Source organism: Ovis aries, chromosome 7 (genome assembly GCF_016772045.2).
Source record: "Ovis aries strain OAR_USU_Benz2616 breed Rambouillet chromosome 7, ARS-UI_Ramb_v3.0, whole genome shotgun sequence".
Lineage (NCBI taxonomy): Eukaryota > Metazoa > Chordata > Mammalia > Artiodactyla > Bovidae > Ovis > Ovis aries.
This window is the reverse complement of record NC_056060.1, coordinates 9,926,575-9,947,678: the sequence shown is the minus strand read 5'-3', so window position 1 is coordinate 9,947,678 and position 21,104 is coordinate 9,926,575. Positions and strand designations below refer to the sequence as shown.

The 21,104-nt window shown below is 39.7% G+C and overlaps 1 protein-coding gene across 2 annotated transcripts in view; it reads left to right on the top strand.

The window, feature by feature from the left end:
- ARSB (arylsulfatase B) overlaps positions 1-21,104 on the top strand; it is a 168,717-nt gene that overhangs the window by 83,552 nt on the left and 64,061 nt on the right. For both annotated transcript variants that reach the window (XM_015096796.4, XM_060418771.1), the window contains exon 6: positions 19,627-19,697. In XM_015096796.4, the coding sequence (XP_014952282.2) occupies positions 19,627-19,697 (71 nt within the window). The remainder of the gene's footprint in view (positions 1-19,626; positions 19,698-21,104) is intronic.

Here is a 21,104-nt window from a genome sequence, read left to right as displayed (position 1 = left end):
TGAACTGAACTGAACTGAAGTAATTACTGATGTTGACATCTTTTCATGTGCCTATCTGTGTTCTTTGGAGAGATGTCTGTTTAGTTCTCATGCCTATTTTTTGGTTGGGTTATTTGCTTTCTTGATATTGATTTGTATGAGCTGTTTGTATGTTTTGGATACTAACTCCTCATCAGTTGCATCGTGTACAAGTATTTTCTCCCATTTGGTAGATTGTCTTTTCATTTTGTTGATGATTTCCTTTGCTTTTAAGTTTGATTAGCTCCCCTGTGTTTATTTTTGCTCTTCTTTCTTTTGCCTTGGAAGACTGATCTAAGAAAATATTCCTGCGATTTATGTCTGAGAATGTTTTGCCTCTGTCCAGTCTGGTTTTCATCTCATGTTGCAAGTTTTCACTTTAGAAGTCCAGTTTGGATCTTTTATATCTTTTTTAATCCAACTTTCTAAACATACAGAATATAGTTTTAATAACTGTTTTAATGTCCTCTGCTAATTCCAACAGTTATGTCAGTTCTGGGTTGGTAGTGATTAGTCAATCACCTCATTGTGGGTCTTGTTTCCATGACTTTTAATCTTTGATTTGATGCCAGACATTGTACATTTTACTTTCTTGGACATTTATTTATTGTTATGAATCTTCTTGATTTGTACTGAAATGCAGTGAGGACGCTTGGAGCCTTCAGGATATTGCATTTATGGTTTATTAGGCAGGTCCATATGAGTGTCTGGTCATGGACAACCTAGTCTTCACTTCAGAACCTTCCGAGGAATCTCCCAAATGCCCTTTGAATTTAAGTTTTTCCAGTCTGGCAGAAGGGAGTAGATATAACTATTTCTCACCCCCGGTGAGTGCTGGGCACTGGTTCCTTTCATCGTTTCAGATAGTGCTTTCTCTAGTTTGGGGTAGTTCTCTCGCGTACATCTGATCAGTGCTCAGCTAAATATTCTAAGGGACTCTCTGCAAACCTCCAAGGTTCTCTTTCTGTGCGGCTTTCTCTTCTCTGGTACTCTGTCCTGTCGACTCTAGGGTCTCCCTGGCACCTCAACGCTCGAGTCAGGGAGTCCATGGGGCTATGCCTCCATTTCCCCATCCCTACAGCAAGGCTTGGAATCTTGCCATTCCCGCGGTGATAAGTGAGGACAGTGATAAGAATTCCTGCATTTCCTGTCACTTAGGGATCACTGTCCTTTGCCTGAGATCTCATCTTTTGAAAACTGTTGTTTCATATATTCGATTTCTCTTTAGGTTGTTTTAGGTAGGAGGTTAGATCCAGTCTGCCTGTTACTCCCTCTTGGTTAGAAGCAGAAATACCCAAAGAATATTTTACTATCCGGTTTATTTTCTACTTTCAAATGCTTTCCAATTCAATCTGGGATCATAGAACCAGCTTTCTGAAACATAATATTGTAAGTCTTATAACTTTTTTCCAGATAGTTTTTCTTCTTTATAAACCTTTGTAATCATATATAGAGAGGTTATGTATATTGATTTATAAGTTAATTACTTTTTATATTACAAATATTCCTTAATTTTCACATTTTCAGTTCCTAATTTTAATTGATCTTTTCATTAGTTGGTTAATACTTTAAAGTAATTTTCATAGAGGTACATAAATGATAAGGTTTTTTAAAAAATCTTCATATATGGAAGAATATCTTTCTGTTACCTTCAAACATAAGTAATAATTTGACAAAGCTGCTGCTGCTGCTGCTGCTGCTGCTGCTGCTGCTGCTGCTGCTGCTGCTGCTGCTGCTGCTAAGTCGCTTCAGTTGTGTCCGACTCTGTGTGACCCCATAGATGGCAGCCCACCAGGCTCCCCCGTCCCTGGGATTCTCCAGGCAAGAATAGTGGAGTGGGTTGCCATTTCCTTCTCCAATGCATGAAAATGAAAAGTGAAAGTGAAGTTGCTCAGTCGTGTCCAACCCTTAGCGACCCCATGGACTGCAGCCCACCAGACTCCTCCGTCCATGGGATTTTCCAGGCAAGAGTACTGGAGTGGGGTGCCATTGCCGAATTTGACAAGGAATTCTTGTCAAATCTGTTCTCCTCATTACTCTATAGACATTGCTTTATTGTCTTCTGATAAGTATCATTACAGCAAAGTCTACCAAGTTTACCTGATAACAGAAGAGCTAAGATTACAATCTTGGTAAATCTGACAAGGTGGAATTTGTCAAAATCATGGTTAGGAATAATGGTGGAAATGGTACAAATGATTTCTTCTTTGATCCATGTGTTTAGACCCATTTATTTTCCAAAATTTCAGATTTTCTCTGTTAGATTATTGATTTCTAGCTTAATCCTATTGTTGTCAGAGGACATACTTTTTATTATTTCAGTCCTTTTAAATTTGAGACTTGTCTCACTTTCTTGGAATCTGTGCCAGGTAGTCTTGAAAAGAATGTGTATTTTGTAGTTGTTAGGTATAACATTAGGTTTTTCTTTGTGATCCAACCAGAAAATATTTTACTTCAGTAAATGAGTCTTAATATATTGCTTTAACTGTAATTTTTCTTAGCTCTGTTGTATTATTTTATATTATATTTGTTTTTTCTCTTTGATTAGAATAATGTACGGTTTATTCCAGTGGCATCATTATATTAATATTAATTTATGTAATTCTCTTAGTCACTTTTTAGGTTCTGCTATTTGGTTTGTCTGCTTTAAATGTTATCTTTGACTTCTACTTATTACCTGTAAGAACATCAACAAGTTATTCAACTCTACCCTTTGCCTTACCTTTCTCTTTCAGTGCTGTTTTTAGTTGTATCATTTCTGCTTTGTCTGAGCATATACTATTATAATGCTGTTTTTCTACCCTTGTCCGCAATTTTACTTTTGTCTCAGATCTACAGTAATATATGCTGTGCTAAACACTTGTCCATTCCTAAAGTATTCTCAATTATCTCTTAGTTGGAAGAACTCATTTTTTAATAGATTTCTCAGGATTCTTTGAATTTCTGCCTTGGTATTGAAGCCATTCCTACAGCCTTGGTAATACTGAAACAGTTGAACTGGGATAAGATCCTTGTCTCATATACTTTTTTTCCTTGAGTTTCTTGACAGTGCTACCCTACTGTATACTTGCTTCGTATGTCACTGTTGCTAAATTTCATGTTACCTGGGTCTTATTTTATTTGCAAGTGAGTTGGTCCTTTTGCGTAGAGGTCTGGAAGGCTTTTGTTATCACTAGTCGGACATGACTGAGCGACTTAGCAGCAGCAGCAGCAGCAGCAGCAGCAGCAGCGTTATTTAAAGTTGAAGACTTTTACTAGATATGTCGCAAAGGTGACCAGACTGAGTCACTTTCCCAGATGCACAGTGGGGACATTCAGCTCTTTTGTTTCAGAGTTTTGGGTGCTGGTCACTCAGTGCGGGGGCCTCTCTTCCTGGGTTTATTTTGTCAGATACACCCTGAGTCCCTTCCCCTCTTGGACCCCTGCACTCTCTTGGGCACAGTCCCAGCCGGACTCCTTCCCTAGGTGGGAACCAGCACTGACCCTCCAGGGCTTAGATGGCTATTTCCTCATGTCCATCGAGGTTGAAACATATTCTGTCCCCTGCTTATGTTGTAGGCTTGAGTGTTGGGTAGTTTTACTTTCTTTCCTTTTCAGTATGTCTTTTAAGGGTAATGTGTGGAGAGATTCAAATGTAGATGGCTACCATTATAGTATGGAAATCTGGAAATTCACACATTCTTTGGCTCTTGCTCCAGTGTAAGGAAAATGGCCCTGGAAACTGGAAATGAAGCATTATAAAATTGGCTTATGAAGTAAAGATGATAGCGATACCAGCCAGTAGCTCTGCACTCAAAGTCTATATATATTTAGTCACTTCAGTCAAGTGAATATACATCTATATATATATATATATATATATATGTGTGTCTGTGTGTGTTTGTATACATATATATATTCACATATATGCATATATGTATTTGTTAAGTTGACGCAAAAATGTTTAGGAAGTGATGCATTATTTTTTGATTTCCTACTTCTCCCTCTCTGACAAAAGAGCTTCTTCTCTATGTCCATAGTTATGTAGTGCTCTGAGGGCTGTCTCAGACATTTTCTGTTTGGCTGCATCACATTTTAGGATGAGATCTAGCTGCCTGATTTCTTCTATTCCCTCCCAGGTTGGTCTTGCGTTTGCTGCCTGGAGGGACAGGAGAGGGAAGAAACCAGTGGTGAGGGACAAAAGGTGTGCTGGGCCAGCTCTGAAGCCAGCTGATGAGAGATCCCTGCCCGCTCTTGTTTAGTGAGACCTCTAAGGCCTAAGTTTTGGTCTTCCCTCGTAGCTCAGTTGGTAAAGAATCTGCCTGCAATGCAAGAGAACCTGGTTTGATTCCTGGGTCAGGAAGATTTGCTGGAGAAGGGATAGGCTACTCACTCCAGTGTTCTTGGGCTTCCCTGGTGACTCAGCTGGTGAAGAATCTGCCTGCAATAAGGGATACCTGGGTTCAATCCCTGGGTTGGGAAGATCCCCTGGAGAAGGCCAGTATTCTGGCCTGGAGAATTCCATGGACTGTACAGTCCAGGGGGTCTCAGAGAGTTGGACATGACTGAACAACTTTCACTTCACTTTGAGTTGTATAGCTAGACGTAGACAAAGTGAATCCATCTTTTTCTGCTCTCTTTGGGACCAGGGTTTGACTCTTCTGTTCCAATCCAGGAATGTGTTGTTAATCTCTTCAGCCCTGGCGCGAGTGAAAACCCCTTCAGGGCTTTGGCATCTGATCCTCTCCTTAGTTTCCAACACTGTTGCCAGTTTTTGTCTTTTTGTAATTCTTCACGGGTATTATAATGGAAATTGGAAAAAAAGGGATATTAGGTTCTGCTGGTTTGCCCTGATACTAACCTGAAAGTCCTACCAATTATTTGTTAATAATGAATAGGAAAAGATTGTAATAAAAGTATGATTCAGTTATTGTGAATAATATCGTATCTTTTAGTGTAGGCTACTTTAATATTTAATGATTCCTTAATAAAGGTGTACGTGAAAAATTTCTCTCATATAAAACTCTACATCAGGTGGATTTAAGTTATGTATTTCCTCACCAATTTTAGTCAAAATGTTTTGATTTCCATAACTAAACACTTTATTCCTGGTAACGTTTGCATGTTAAGATGGCTTTTAAAGGAGCATGGAATTTACACAAACCCAATATCACCGTTACCCACATAACAAAGAAAATATATCCTGGGAGTAATGTCACTAGTATAACGGTTGAAAAATGTGAACTCTGTGGTTAGATATGGTTCAGATCTGGTCTTTTCCATTTATTATTCGTGTGACCTTGGGCAAGTTACTTTATGCCTCCAAGCATCAGTTTCCTTGTGTGTAAAATGTAACATTAGTGATGCCCACTTCATAGGCATTTACGTGAGGATGTAGTGAAAGAATGTGTATGAAACAGCACAGAGCCTGGAACATAGTATTAATAACAACTCAATAGCTTCAAGGGAAGATAATAAGGATGATGATAATTCTTGCAGAAAGTTAACAGAATGGAAGTTACTCTGAGGGTGTTTCTTGGATTTTTAATCAATAATTTTTTTTTTCAAAATTTCATGTCTGGAAATATTGCCATGGCTGTTTCTGTTTCTAAAAATTTGAGATTGTCCTCCAGGGTGTGTCTTTTTATGACAGATGGTCAGCAGCTAGTGGTAAAAGAAGTGTAGCATATCATAGCACTTCATTTATTTATGGGAAATGTTTTACTGCCCCACCCTTCAACTAGTTGGAAAATGAAAGTCAAAAACTGGAAACTCTATTTATAAATGGACAGTGCTGTGATCTCAGTGTCTGAAACTGTAGACTTTTAGAAAATATTTATAGCATATTGGAAACTAGTTACTGATCAGTGTATCCTTGCCCCATTAAAAAAAAAAACTAACCCAGAAAACATGAAATTTGGGTAAATTAAAATTGAATAATGAAATGGTGCTATTGGTCGGGGCATAGACTTGGATTTCTGTGATATTGAATGGTTTGCCTTGGAAACGAACAGAGATCATTCTGTCTTTTTTGAGATTGCATCCAAGTACTGCATTTTGGACTCTTTTGTTGACCATGATGGCTACTCCATTTCTTCTGAGGGATTCCTGTCCGCAGTAGTAGATATAATGGTCATCTGAGTTAAATTCACCCATTCCAGTCCATTTTAGTTCGCTGATTCCTAGAATGTCGACGTTCACTCTTGCCATCTCCTGTTTGACCACTTCCAATTTGCCTTGATTCATGGACCTAACATTCCAGGTTCCTATGCAATATTGCTCTTTACAGCATCAGGTCTTGCTTCTATCACCAGTCACATCCACAACTGGGTGTTGTTTTTGCTTTGGCTCCATCCCTTCATTCTTTCTGGAGTTATTTCTCCACTGATCTCCAGTAGCATATTGGGCACCTACCGACCTGGGGAGTTCCTCTTTCAGTATCCTATCATTTTGCCTTTTCATTCTGTTCATGGGGTTCTCAAGGCAAGAATACTGAAGTGGTTTGCCATTCCCTTCTCCAGTGGACCACATTCTGTCAGACCTCTCCACCATGACCCTCCCATCTTGGGTGGCCCCACATGGCATGGCTTAGTTTCACTGAGTTAGACAAGGCTGTAGTCCATGTGATTAGATTGGCCTCTTGTCTGTGACTGTGGTTTCAGTCTGTCTGCCCTCTGATGCAGGACTCCAGGAGTTGGTGATGGACAGGGGAGGCCTGGCATGCTGTGGTTCATGGGGTCTCAAAGAGTCGGACACGACTGAACTGTACTGAATGAAATGGCATCAGAGACAACTATTAACAATTTGTTAATAGAGGCATTTGAAGTAAACAGAGATATTTGTTAATGGATCCTTAAAAATAAGCTGAATGAATGGAAATGTAATATATTTAAAAAGATACTGAGTCCGTGTCTACATTTGATGGAGGAGACAATTTAGCATACTGGCTGTGAGTGGGGAATTCAGGAGTTTTCCTGAGTTCCAAACCTGGTTCTGTCACCTGCCCAAACACACGATCTGGTAAGCCACTCAGCTGCTCTGTGCCAAGGTTGTGTCTGTCATAACGTAGAAGATTAAATCATGCAAAACATTTGGAATGGTGTGAAGCACATAATAAATGCTCTCTAAATTCTAGCTACTATTATTCCAACGAACTTGGCCGAAACAACCTCCACTCCTCATTCCCAAGTGGCTCAGTGGTAAAGAATCCACCTGCCAATGCAGGAGATGCTGGTTCAGTTCCTGAGTCAGGAAGATCCTCTGGAAGAGGAAATGGCAACCCACTCAAGTATTCATGCCTGAAAAATCCCATGGACAGAGGAACCTGGGGGGCTACAGTCCATAGGATCACAGAGTCGGACCCTTACAGCTCTTTGTCTTTGCATAAATCTTCCTGTCGTGGCTCTTACTCCCATGACCATTGTTGTCTGCTAGGGCAGGCAGTGAGCATTGTGCAGGAAGAAAGACTCTCTGAACAGTCCCCTAGGTGCCTAGCTTAAAGAAGCTGATTAGATGGCTCTGTTTCATTCCTATCAGCCTGGAGCCCAAACATTTGCCCTAATAAAAACACCTGCCATAATAAAATCAGGGCATTCCATGAACTTGTGTGATTACTGGAAAATCATTTTCCATGAACATCATCAGTCATTATTTTTAGATTTACATTTTGCAAATGTAATCAACATTTTAATGGAGATAATATTGCGCATACAGCTAAACTATACCATATGTTTAATTCAAAACATTGGGGAAATTCCTAGATAACAAATTGCAGTGTATCCTTTTTCATATGCAGTTCATGAGTGGACTGTGTGACTTGGTTGTATTTGACACTGATGCTTTTCTCAAGAGAGACTTTCACTTGGAAAAGAATATCATAATATGTCTTAGAAATTAAAGTTATAGCTACATCAGTGTATTTCTAAGGGGAACTCTTGCCAAGAAAGAGGGAAAGATAGGAATATTAATGTTCCATTGTTTTACATATTATTCATATAGCTTATCTAGGCTTTAGTCTTGTATCTGTGATTATATTCTTTCCATGTTTACAGAGTCAGGATCTGATTCTCCAACAAAAGGTGTTGTCATTGTTTTTAAGCTACCAGCTTATTCAGTTCAGTTCAGTCACTCAGTCATGTCCAGCTCTTTGCGACCCCATGGGCTACAGCAGGCCAGGCCTCCCTGTCCGTCACCAACTCCCAGAGCTTACTCAAACTCATGTCCATTGAGTCAGTGATGCCATCCAACCATCTCATCCTGTTGTCCCCTTCTCTTCCTACCTTCAGTCTTTCCCAGGATCAGGGTCTTTTCCAATGAGTCAGTTCTTCACATCAGGTGGCCAAAGTATTGGAGTTTCAGCCTCAGCATCACTCCTCCCAGTGAACACCCAGGACTGATCTCTTTTAGGATGGACTGGTTGGATCTCCTTGCAGTCCAAGGGACTCTCAAGAGTCTTCTCCAACACCACAGTTCAAAAGCATCAATTCTTCAGCACTCAGCTTTCTTTATAGTCCAACTCTCACATCCATACATGACTACTGGAAAAACAATAGCTTTGACTAGACAGACCTTTGTTGGCAAAGTAATGTCTCTGCTATTTAATATGCTGTCTAGATTGATCATAACTTTTCTTCCAAGGAGCAAGTGTCTTTTAATTTCATGGCTGCAATCACCATCTGCAGTGATTTTGGAGCCCCCCCAAATAAAGTCTCTCACTGTTTCCACTGTTTCCCATCTATTTGGCATGAAGTGATGGGACCAGATGTCATGATCTTAGTTTTCTGAATGTTGAGTTTTAAGCCAACTTTTTCACTCTACTCTTTCACTTTCATCAAGAGACTCTTTAGTTCTTCTTCACTTTCTGCCATAAGAGTGGTGCATCTGCATATCTCTGGTTATTGATATTTGTCCTGGCAATCTTGATTCCAGCTTGTGCTTCTTCCAGCCCAGAGTTTCTCATGATGTATTCTGCATATAAGTTAAATAAGCAGGGTGACATTATACAGCCTTGATGTACTCCTTTCCTGATTTGGAACCAGTTTAGTGTTCCATGTCCAGTTCTAACTGTTGCTTCCTGACCTGCATACAGATTTCTTGGGAGGCAGGTCAGGTAGTCTGGTATTCCCATCTCTTGACGAATTTTCCATAATTTGTTGTGATCCACACAGTCAAAGGCTTTGGCAAAGTCAATAAAATAGAAGTAGATGTTTTTCTGTAACTCTCTTGCTTTTTTGAAGATCTAGTGGATTTTGGCAATTTGATTTCTGGTCCCTCTGACTTTCCTAAATCCAGCTTGAACATCTAGAAGTTCATGGTTCATATACTGTTGAAGCCTGGCTTGGAGAATTTTGAGCATTACTCTGCTAGCGTGTGAAATGAGTGCAATTGTGCAGTAGTTTGAGCATTCTTTGGCATTGCCCTTCTTTGGGATTCGAATGGAAACTGACCTTTTCGAGTCCTGTGGCCACTGCTGAGTTTTCCAAATTTGCTAGCATATTGAGTGCAGCACTTTTACAGCATCATCTTTCAGGATTTGAAATAGCTCGACTAGAATTCCATCACCCCCTTAGCTTTGTTTGTAGTGATACTTCCTAAGGCCCACTTGACTTTGCATTCCAGGATGTCTGGCTCTAGGTGAGTGATCACACCATTGTGATTATCTGGGTCGTGCAGATCTTTTTTGTATAGTTCTTCTGTGTATTTTTGCCACCTCTTCTTAATATCTTCTGCTTCTGTTAGGCCTATACCATTTCTGTCCTTTATTGTGCCCATCTTTGCAGGAAATAGTCCCTTGGTATCTCTAATTTTCTTGAAGAGATCTCTAGTCTTTCAGTACTTACTATACAGCCCAAGCACTTTGCATATGTTTCCCTGCTTAATTCTCGTATAACCTTGTAAGTAGGTACTTTTATCCACCTCCTGCTAGAGAGAAAAACAAGGCTCAAGTTTATATAATCTTGTGGAGTTGAGATGCAGACCCTGAAAGGCTACACTCTTAAAGACAGTGCAGGGCTTCACATGAGACAGTGAAGCCGTCAGAACTGGTGGAGGGGAGGCCATAATCTACGGAAGCAATTGACATTGTCCGCTTTCTAGTGCTTTCTTTGTGTGGAAATGAAACTTTTGAAAAGTGTGATATCCAAAAAAATCATGAAAAACCAGAATAATTGTAGCATTACCTATAAATACATATAAATAGATATATTAGAAGATAAAAGTTACCACACTATAACAGTGATCAATCCCATGAACATTTAATGAGTTTTATTTGGCTATTATTTATTCTGCAAAGATTGTGATGATTATACAGTTGATATTGCTGAAAACTGTTTTGAATATAGAAAACATTTCCCCCACCCCATAGCTCACTTTGTTACACACACCTTTATGGAAGAAATTGTATCATATGCTAAAAGTTTGTGTTCAAGGTACTTATTCAAGGGAATATAAAGGAAATGGATGTAGGAAGTTATCAATATCCTTCATCAAAAGGATGAAGGAAGTTTCCTTCCTTTGAAGAAGGAAAGGAAGTCTTATAGAATTATACATGGGCTCATTACATAAATATCCTAAAAGCTTAGCCCTCATCTTTTTGTTCTACAAAAAACCCCCCAAAATTTAGAATATATAATCAGATGTGGTGCCCTCAGATAGCAAGGCTTGAGATTGGTGATTCTCATCCTAAACTGTGTGGGAGAATCAGCTGTATTTTTGTGTATGTATGTGTATGTTTGTTATTGAAGTATAGTTACTGTACAATATTATATAAATTATAAGTATATACTGTAGAGATTCACAATTTTTGAACATTATTTTCCACTTATAGTTATTATAAAATGTTGGCTATATCCCCTATGTTGTACAATATATTCTTGTAGCTTGCATACAACAATACTAGGCGTAATAGTTTGTACCTCCAGACCCACCTTCCCTCTCCCTACTGGTAACTGCTACTTTGTTCTATCATTCTATATGTCTGTGAGTCCACTCCTTTCTTGTTATATTCACTAGTTTGTTGTATTTTTTATATTTAAAGTGAAGTACCCACTCCAGTATTCTTGCCTGGAGAATCCCACGGATGGAGGAGCCTGGTAGGCTACAGTCCATGGAGGTGGAAAGAGTCGGACACAACTGAGCGACTTCACTTTCATAGCTGATTTACAATACTGTGTTGGTTTCTGATGTACAGCAAAGTGATTCATATATATACATGTATATATTTTTCTTTTTCAAATTCCTTTCCATTATAGGTTATTACAAGATACTGCATGTAGTTCCTGGTGCTGTATAGTCGGACCTTGTTGTTTATCTGTTTTTTATATGGCAGTTTGTATCTAACAGTCCCAAACTCCTCCTTGATCCCTCCTTACCCCTTTCCCTTTTAGTCACCATAAATATGTTTTCTGTGTCTGTGAGTCTGTTTCTGTTTTGTATATAGGTTCATTTGTATAATTTTTTAGATTCCACATATAAGTGGCCTTTTTGTCCTCTGTCTTACTTCACTTAGTATGGTATCCATGTTGCTGCAAATGGCATTATTTCATTCTTTTTTTATGACTATGTAATATTCTATTGTGTAATATATATGCATATATGCCGCATTTTGTGTATGTACATATGTATTCATCTGTCAGTAAACACTAGGTTGGTTCTACGTCTTGGCTATTATAAACAGTGCTGCTATGAACATTGGGCTGCTATCTTTTTAATTAGAGTTTTCATCTTTTCAGTATATATGCCCAGGCAAGGGGCTGTTGAATCGGCTTGCCACTCTATTTTTAGCTTTCTAAGGAACCTCTATACTGTTTTTCATAGTGGCTGCACCAATTTACATTCTAACCAGCAGTGTAGAAAGGTTTGCTTTTCTTAGACGTTTTAATGATAATCATTTTGACCAGTGTGATGTGATACCTTATTGTGGTTTTGATTTGTGTTTCTCTAATAACTAGTGATATTGAGCATTTTTTCATGTGCCTATTGACCATTTTTATGTCTTCTTTGGAGAGATATCTATTTAGGTCTTGTGCCTATTATTCAATTGCATTGTTTGTTTTTTTGTTATTGAATTATGTACTGAGTTTGTATATTTTGGAAATTAAGCCCTTGTCAGTAGCATCATTTGCAAATATTTTCTCCCATTATGTAGGTTGTCTTTTCATTTTATTGATGGTTTTCTTTGCTGCAAAAGCTTATAAGTCTGATTAGGTCCCATTTGTTTCTTTCTGCTTTGATTCACTGCCCTGGGAGACTGACCTAAGAAAAATATTGGTACAGTTTATATCAGAGAATGCTTTGCCTATATTATCTTCTAGGAATTTTATAGTATCATGTCTTCTGTTTAAGTCTTTAAGGCATTTTCAGTTTATTGTTGTGTATGGTGTGAGGGAGTATTTGACTTCAATGATTTACATGCAGCTGTCCAGCTTTCCCAGCGCCACTTGCTGAAGTGTGGTACTTCTTAAGATTCCACGTAGAATGGTATCATCCAGTATTTGTCTTTCCCTGTCTTACTTCACTTAGCATAATACCTTTCAGGTCCATCCATGTTGTTACAAATGGCAAAATGCCTCTCTTTTTTAGGGTTGAATAGTATTCCATTCTGTATATATAACACATCTTTTTTATTTATCCACGTGTTGGTGAAAACTTACTTCCATATCTTGGCAATCATAAATTTGCTGGGTCATAGGGTAGTTCTGTTTTTAGTTTTTGAGAAACTTCTATTCTGTTTTCCACAGTGACTGGACCAATTTGCACTCCCACCACAAGCGTATGAGGGTTCCCTTTTTCTTTGTATCCTCACCAGATGTGTGATTTGTATTCTTTTTGATGATAGCCATTCTGACAGGTGTGAAGCGATATCTCATTGTGGTTTTGATTTGCATTTCCATGATGGTTAGTGATGTTGAGTGTCTTGTCATGTGCCTGTTGACCATCTGCGTTTCCTCTTTGGGGCAATGTCTATTCAGTTCTTCTTCCCACTTTTAAATTGGGAGAATCAGTTGTGTTTTTGACAAGGATGCCAATATAGTTCAATTGGGAAGAATAATCTTTTCAATAAATATTACTGGGATACCTAGATATTCACATGCAAAAGGATGAAATTAAATTCCTACCTCCCAGAATACACAGAAATGAACTTAAAATGGATCATAGACATGAAAGTAACAACTAAAATTATAACAGTTTTAGAAGAAAACTCTGTGTTTCTTCTAAACATGAGTAAAACTCTGTGACTTTGGATTAGGCAGTTTCTTAGGGAAAAAAATACCAAAAAGCAACAAAAGAAAAGAAAAGTTGTTCTAAACCAAAATTTTAAACTTTTCTTTCTGCAAATGATACTATCAAGAAAGTAAAAAACAACTCACAGAACTGGAGAAAATATTAGCAAATCATGTATCTGATATAGGACTTGTGTTCAGAATATGTTAAGAATACTTGTAGTCAATCATAAACAGATAAATAGCCCATTTTTTAAATGACCAAAGGATCTGAATAGACATTCCTCCAAAGAAGCTGTATAAATGATCAATATACACATGAAAAGGAAAATGTAAATCAAAACTACAGTGAAATATCACTTCATACCAGCTAGGATGGCTGTAATAAAAAAGACAGACATTTATCAGTACCACTAAGAAGAGGATAGGGAGAGATTGGAATGCTCATACATAGCTAGTAAGAGTGTAAGATGGTGCAGCTGCTTTGAAAAATAGTTGAGCAGGCCCTTAAAAGTTTAAATATATAAAGTAGATGTAACGAGTCTACTCCTAGATACACCCCCAAGAGAAAACAGATGTCCATACAAAATCCTTTACACAAGTATTTACAAGAGGCAAAAAATGTAGAAGCGACTCAGATGTCCATAAAGTGATGAGTAGATAAAAACGTTACGATGTATCCATACGATGACTATTCTTCAGCCATTTTAAAGGAAGATGTACTGATACATGCTATAAAATGGATGTACCTTGAAGACGTTATAAATCATATGGTTTGTAAGTTATATTGCAGTAAAGCTAATTTGACAAAATAATCAACTTGGATACTTTTGTAAATCTTTATGCCCAAGCTGAACCCCAGATCAATGAGATCATTCTATTCTGGTGAAACTCAAGCATCAGATTTTTTAAAGCTTCCCAGGTGATTGCATTGTGTAGCCAAGACTGAGAATCACAGCTCTAGAATCAGCTCTAATCTAAATGAGCTTCTAATTTGGGAAACTAGAGAAGGCAATAGCACCCCACTCCAGCACTCTTGCCTGAAAATCCCATAGACAGAGGAGCCTGGTGCGCTGCAGTCCATGGGGTTGCTAAGAGTCGGACACGACTGAGCGACTTCACTTTCACTTTTCACTTTCATGCATTGGAGAAGGAAATGGCAACCCACTCCAGTGTTCTTGCCTGGAGAATCCCAGGGAGGGGGGAGCCTGGTGAGCTGCCGTCTATGGGGTCGCGCAGAGTCGTACACGACTGAAGCGACTTAGCAGCAGCAGCAGAAGAAGAAAAGTTCAGATCCCAGTAAGAGGACTCCCGGAAATTTCCACCAGTCTCACTACTTGAAGTGTGGTCCTCAGACCAGTATCACTGGGGAACCAGTTAAAAGTGTAGATTCCTGGACAGCCTTCACCCTGGCTCTAGTAAATCAGAATCCACAATTTAACAAGAGCCTCCAGTAATCTAGGGCTTCCCTGGTGGCTCAGAGGTTAAAGCATCTGCCTGGAATGCGGGAGACCCGGGTTCGATCCCTGGGTCAGGAAGATCCCCTGGAGAAGGAAATGGCAACCCACTCCAGTACTCTTGCCTGGAGAATCCCATGGAGGGAGGAGCCTGGTAGGCTATAGTCCATGGGGTCGCAAAGTCAGACACGACTGAGTGACTTCACTTTCCAAGTAATCCAAAGTTTGAGAAGCACTGCCCCAGATTAATGATTCGCAATCTTGGCTGCATGTTGGAATCATTTGTAAGTTATGCTGATGCCTGGGTTCCACCCCGCAGTGAGTTACTGGTACGAGGTACAGCACCTGGATTTTAGAAGCTTCTAGGTGATTTTAATGTGATACAAATTGAGAATAACTGGTATAAACATACTGTTTGGGGACATTTAGTGGCAAAAAGGAGAAAAGATAAGATATTTTAAAATAAAATATATTTTGTTTTTAACATAAAGGATTGACGAACATGCCTAAACAAATGGAGATTATTGATGTCAAATATTTCCGGACGTGCAGGGAAGGAGTGGGAGTAACACAATAGTAGGGAAGGTTTGCCCTAAAAAGACATTGAAAAAGTAAAAATAATAAAAGACCAAGCATTTTCCCTCCAGGTACAAGAGTGAGATCTCTTTTTATAACATACGATTATTAGAGACTATGCAAATCTAAGTGGCCGAGGATCTGTGAGTTCTTGGGAGAAGTGTGTTTTTAAATTGTACCAGAAGATGTTCAGCAGCTACTTACTGAACTCTTCTGTTTTTTTGCTATTTAAAAAAGAGTGTTAATATATTAATTCAGCAATAGGTAATCCTTCCCAATAACCAGGGTACCAGTGTCCCAGTATTGGTGTCCAGTCTCTCAGTTCTGGGGAGATTGAATGCCTGCAGACAGTGGAAGCTGAGCTGGGCGGGAGGTGTTCCTCCTGGGCGTGAAGGACTCCCCTCGCCAACAATGGGCCTCCCCTTGTTAGGACCGGAGTCTCACTGCCCTCATTGGTCTTTGCAGAATTGTGACTCTAAAGTGTCTCCTAGACAGAGTCACAAAGCTCGCAGAGTTGGTCTTCGTGATCTCTCATTTCATCCCCCTCCACCAGCCTTAGTCTCCACGTGCTCTTCCCCAGGTGACTTGAGTCTACTCTGTTTCAGCATCAATAGACAGCACCCTTGTCTCCATTGAAATGAGCCACGTGGGTTCTGTGACTTCCGGAGTCGGGGTGTGTGTGTGTGTGTGTGTGTGTGTGTGTGTGTGTGTGTGTGTGTGTGTGCATGTGCGTGTGTGTGTGTGTGTCTGTGTGTCAGTGCTCTAGTGATCTGTGCTAACTTAGTGCGTAACTGTTAAAGGAAACCCACAGTCCCCTTTCCTTCCTTCCTCCTCCTTCTCCAGCTTTTCTGCCTCACTCCTTTCTCCCTAACATCTCCCTCTCTTTTTCCTCTTATTCCCTCCATCTTAGGCACTCAGACCCTGAACCCTTTACCAAAATGAAAGAAGTGACGTATGTGTTGAGACTTGAGAACCAACCCAGTGACCACAATACCTTTAAGTGTGTTTTCTACCTTTTGTTAAAGAAAGGTCTGATCTTAAACATACCAGGACATTTCTACATGCTGAGAGGGAAATCACATGATCAGTTATCACCAGTATGTGATAGCACAAGTGAGTAGCATGCAATTAAATTCCAAAAATCAAATAGTGTGTTTAAATACTGCAGGTTCAATGTAGTTATGGGTGATTTTCCTGTCTTTAAATTCCCAAATTCTGTAAACTATCTGAGTTTTCTCTTTTCATGCTTTTTAAAGTCTTTATGAAGTAATAAAAATGTTCACAAGTTATATACTATCTTAAAAGAATCTTAAAATTTTTCTGATTACAATAATGATGCATGCCAGCTGTATAAAGCACTGTCGAAAGACTTGTAGTGTCCCAGCCCATCCCCCCATCCCAGCTAATAGTTTGGTGTACATTTTATCGTGTTTCCATTGTCACCATCTTCCCTTTACATGTATGTATGCATTAAAAAAAAATCCACCTGGAGATATTTCTAAAATCCATCACTTTCCAAAGGACTAGCCCCAGGGAATAGGTACATGAGCTTGTCTAAGGATTTTAATAACTTCTCATATTTTGATGTGGGGTAACTTGCCTGGAAAATCCCATGGACAGAGGAGCCTGGTAGGCTGCAGTCCATGGGGTCGTGAAGAGTCGGACACGACTGAGTGAATTCCCTTTCACTTTTCACTTTCATGCATTGGAGAAGGAAATGGCACTCCAGTGTTCTTGCCTGGAGAATCCCAGGGATGGTGGAGCCTGGTGGGCTGCCATCTATGGGGTCACACAGAGTCGGACATGACTGAAGTGACTTAGCAGCAGCAACCCAAAGTTTGGGATTCCCAGGTGGCCCTAGTGGTAAAGAACCCACTTGCCAATGCAGGAGGCTTAAGAGACATGGGTTCGATCTCTGGGTCAAGAATATCCCCTGGAAGAGGGCATAGCAACCTTCCAAGAGTTCCAGTGTTCTTGCCTGGAGAATCCCATGGACAGAGGAGCCTGGCAGTCCACAGGGTCTCAAAGAGTCAGACATCACTGAAGAGACAGCACACACATGACCCAAGATTTATGATAATTCAGTTCCTTTAAATGTACATGTAGTTTTCTTGACTTATTTAATAACTTGAAGTCTCTAATGGTATTTGGTTATTGTTTAAGTCACTTGTCTTATTTTGTATTTCCTTGGCTTATATCTCTGACCACATCCTTATCAAAATATTCTGGTTAGTAGATTTTAAAAAGTAGCATCACTACATACGTGACTTAAGAAGGTTGGTTGACTTTTGGTTTTTTCATTCCTGTCTGCATCATGATATTCTACCTGCGATGATTTTCCCCAGCAAATAATTCATCACTGGGATTACTCACAACCTTTAGTGTTCAAAATTCATCTCTTGCTATTAAGATTCATTATTTTGCAATATCTGTGGCTCTTCTGAATAATGAAAGAATGAAATGAATGATATACAGATAAATTCCCTTTAAAAATTATTGGAAAAATATCTTTTATTTAACCATGCATAGTACTTTGGGGTATTCCAGTGAGCTCTACTTATAAAGATGAGAAATCTGGGAGTTCCTCCACCTTCTTCCTTGTCTTTGATTTTTGGATTGAATGAATTCTGCTTTGTTTTAGTCCAGAAAAGTCATACCTTTGTTTCTAAGTTACCTAAAATTTTAACATGTAAATTTTACTTTGCTAAAATCTAAACTTAATGAACAGTTGTATCCTTCTCCAAATAATACAAAGACTTTCAAATGTTTTTATTCTGATTTCCCCTCCTGAGTTACTTGCTATTTTTATCAACCAGATTTTAGCTCTGTTTGCTTGCTTTTTTTAACCTCACGAATTAGACATCACCATTCTGTTAAGATTTCCTTATATTCATCTTTTTTTTTTTTTTTTTTTGCTTATCATCCCTACTTACATTCAGAGCTTCTGGGATGAAACCCTAGTTCCTATCATTTTGGATTGGTTGACAGTCTCCATGATATACAGGTCATTAGTTAAACGTCTCAGGAGGAAAATGGGGAGTCCCAGGAAATAGCCCCCCCACATGCACAGGGCTGCCCCCAGGCCTAGAAGCATCCTTGTATATTTTCCTCCCACTCTCTAGTTAGAGGGTTATATGGAGTAAAGAGGAAAAAGGAACTCTTATAGAATCCTGAAGTTAAATATATTCACTTTAAAAGATTTTGCCTTATTCTGAGACTGTATTTGTCCTAGCTTTTGTTGCCATTAAAATTACCTTTGTTTTGTAAAATAATGGACGGTGATGGTAGTTGAAAGTGTTTTTGGTTTTGTTTTTTATTCATGAGGTTTGTTTTAAGTTTTCCATACTTGGCAAATATAACATTGCCGTTCACAACCCAGATTTTTTGAAAATGTATGAGTCCTTGAAATCCTAAACCACTGCTGTAGACAACTAACTGTGAATTTGGGATGTGGACATTGAAGCATGTATTCTTGGTTACATTGGGGGCTTTATTGGTTATTCAGATGTGGAATAATCCTGTATTATTAGTAGTTCTTTGCAACGTTCTGTTGTGTTATCAAGTAGTCCTTTGAAGTCTCCCAACAATTGACATTATGTCTAAGAACTTCTTCCATAAGGCTGGATCTAAATAAGCAAAGTGATCTGGGTGCTTTTTGCACACCCTGTGTACAAGTGGTGATGTTTATGCTCCCAATTTTTTAAAAACACTCACAACCAAACATTTGGCCAATAACTCACTATGTGCCTTTCTCATTTGAAACATGAGCAGGTTGAACTGCTCTCTGAGTTTGTTTTCAACACTAATGTGAGTTGTGATTGCATTTGCACATATATCTAAAAATTTTTTAAAGTCTTAAAGAGATATAACTATTTCATATGTATTTATATTGCATATAAGTTTCACACTGTAAATTTAGATGCGGAAGACACTCATTTTTCTCATATGGGCTCATTTAAAAGGCGTCCTGCACCTGTGATCTGGGCACTGCCATCTTAGCAGATGCTGTCTCTTCCTTTCCCTGTGAGTGTTCAGTGTGGAGTCTACACTGGCGTTCTCATTTCACTGCGGTAACGAATGGTTGTGTTTCAATACAGTCACATTATTTCTTGCAAAGGGTCACGGAACTCACCTTTGTAATGGTCACGTGCTTGGCACTGAAGTTGTCCTGTAAACATTCAGTCATGGTGACAGTGTAGACAAGCGATGGCTACTTGAAGACGCACAGCCGCAGAGTTTGGAGGCCTCTGAATTCATGACAGAGTTGTTAACTGGCAGTTTTGGTCTTTCCTATAAGTACAAGGAAAGGAAGTATTACAGTCACTCATAGCCATTTGAAAGAGGAAATTAATGTTTTCTAAAAAATTCTTTTCCAGTGAAGGAAGCCCGTCCCCCAGAATGGAGCTGCTGCACAACATCGACCCAGACTTTGTGGACATTTCACTGTGTGAGTCCGTTGTTCATTGCTGCTGACTTAAGTCTCTTTGGCGTACAAAGATGGCTTTATTGCCTAGTGTCTCTCTGGCCTAATTCTCCTTTTCCACTTGAGTTTGCTATAAAAGTAAACATTTCTCCATGGCTCCTGTGGCACCAATGTCACTGGGCTTTGTTGACACAAACGGTGAACGCTGCTAATGAGCTGTGTGACCTTCTAAGCCAGTTCCCTCCCTGAGCCCCAGCTTTCCCATCTGTAAAAGGTGAACCCATCTCTGATAAGCCAGTTCCCTCCCCGAGCCCCAGCTTTCCCATCTATAAAAGGAGAACCCATCTCTGATAAGCCAGTTCCCTCCCCGAGCCCCAGCTTTCCCATCTGTAAAAGGAGAACCCATCTCTGATAAGCCAGTTCCCTCCCCGAGCCCCAGCTTTCCCATCTATAAAAGGAGAACCCATCTCTGATAAGCCAGTTCCCTCCCCGAGCCCCAGCTTTCCCATCTGTAAAAGGTGAACCCATCTCTGATAAGCCAGTTCCCTCCCCGAGCCCCAGCTTTCCCATCTATAAAAGGAGAACCCATCTCTGATAAGCCAGTTCCCTCCCCGAGCCCCAGCTTTCCCATCTGTAAAAGGAGAGCCCATCTCTGATAAGCCAGTTCCCTCCCCGAGCCCCAGCTTTCCCATCTGTAAAAGGAGAGCCCATCTCTGATAAGCCAGTTCCCTCCCCGAGCCCCAGCTTTCCCATCTGTAAAAGGAGAGCCCATCTCTGATAAGCCAGTTCCCTCCCCGAGCCCCAGCTTTCCCATCTGTAAAAGGAGAACCCATCTCTGATAAGCCAGTTCCCTCTCTGAGCCCCAGCTTTCCCATCTATAAAAGGAGAACCCATCTCTGATAAGCCAGTTCCCTCCCCGAGCCCCAGCTTTCCCATCTGTAAAAGGTGAACCCATCTCTGATAAGCCAGTTCCCTCTCTGAGCCCCAGCTTTCCCATCTGTAAAAGGTGAACCCATCTCTGATAAGCCAGTTCCCTCCCCGAGCCCCAGCTTTCCCATCTATAAAAGGAGAACCCATTGCTGCCCTATAAATAAATTCTTCAGTACCATTTTTCTAGATTCCATATGTGTGCGTTAAAATATAATATTTCTCTTTCTCTTTCTGACTGACTTCACTCTATATAATAGGTTCTAGTTTCATCCACCTCATCAGAACTGACTCAAATGTGTCCCTTTTAATGGCTGAGTAATATTCCGTCGTGTATATGTACCACAACTTCTTTATCCATTCATCTGTCGATGGACATCTAGGTTGCTTCCATGTTCTAGCTGTTGTAAATAGTGCTGCAATGAACATTGGTGTACGTGTATCTTTTTCAATTTTGGTTTCCTCAGGGTATATGTCTAGGAGTGAAATTGCTGGGTCATATGG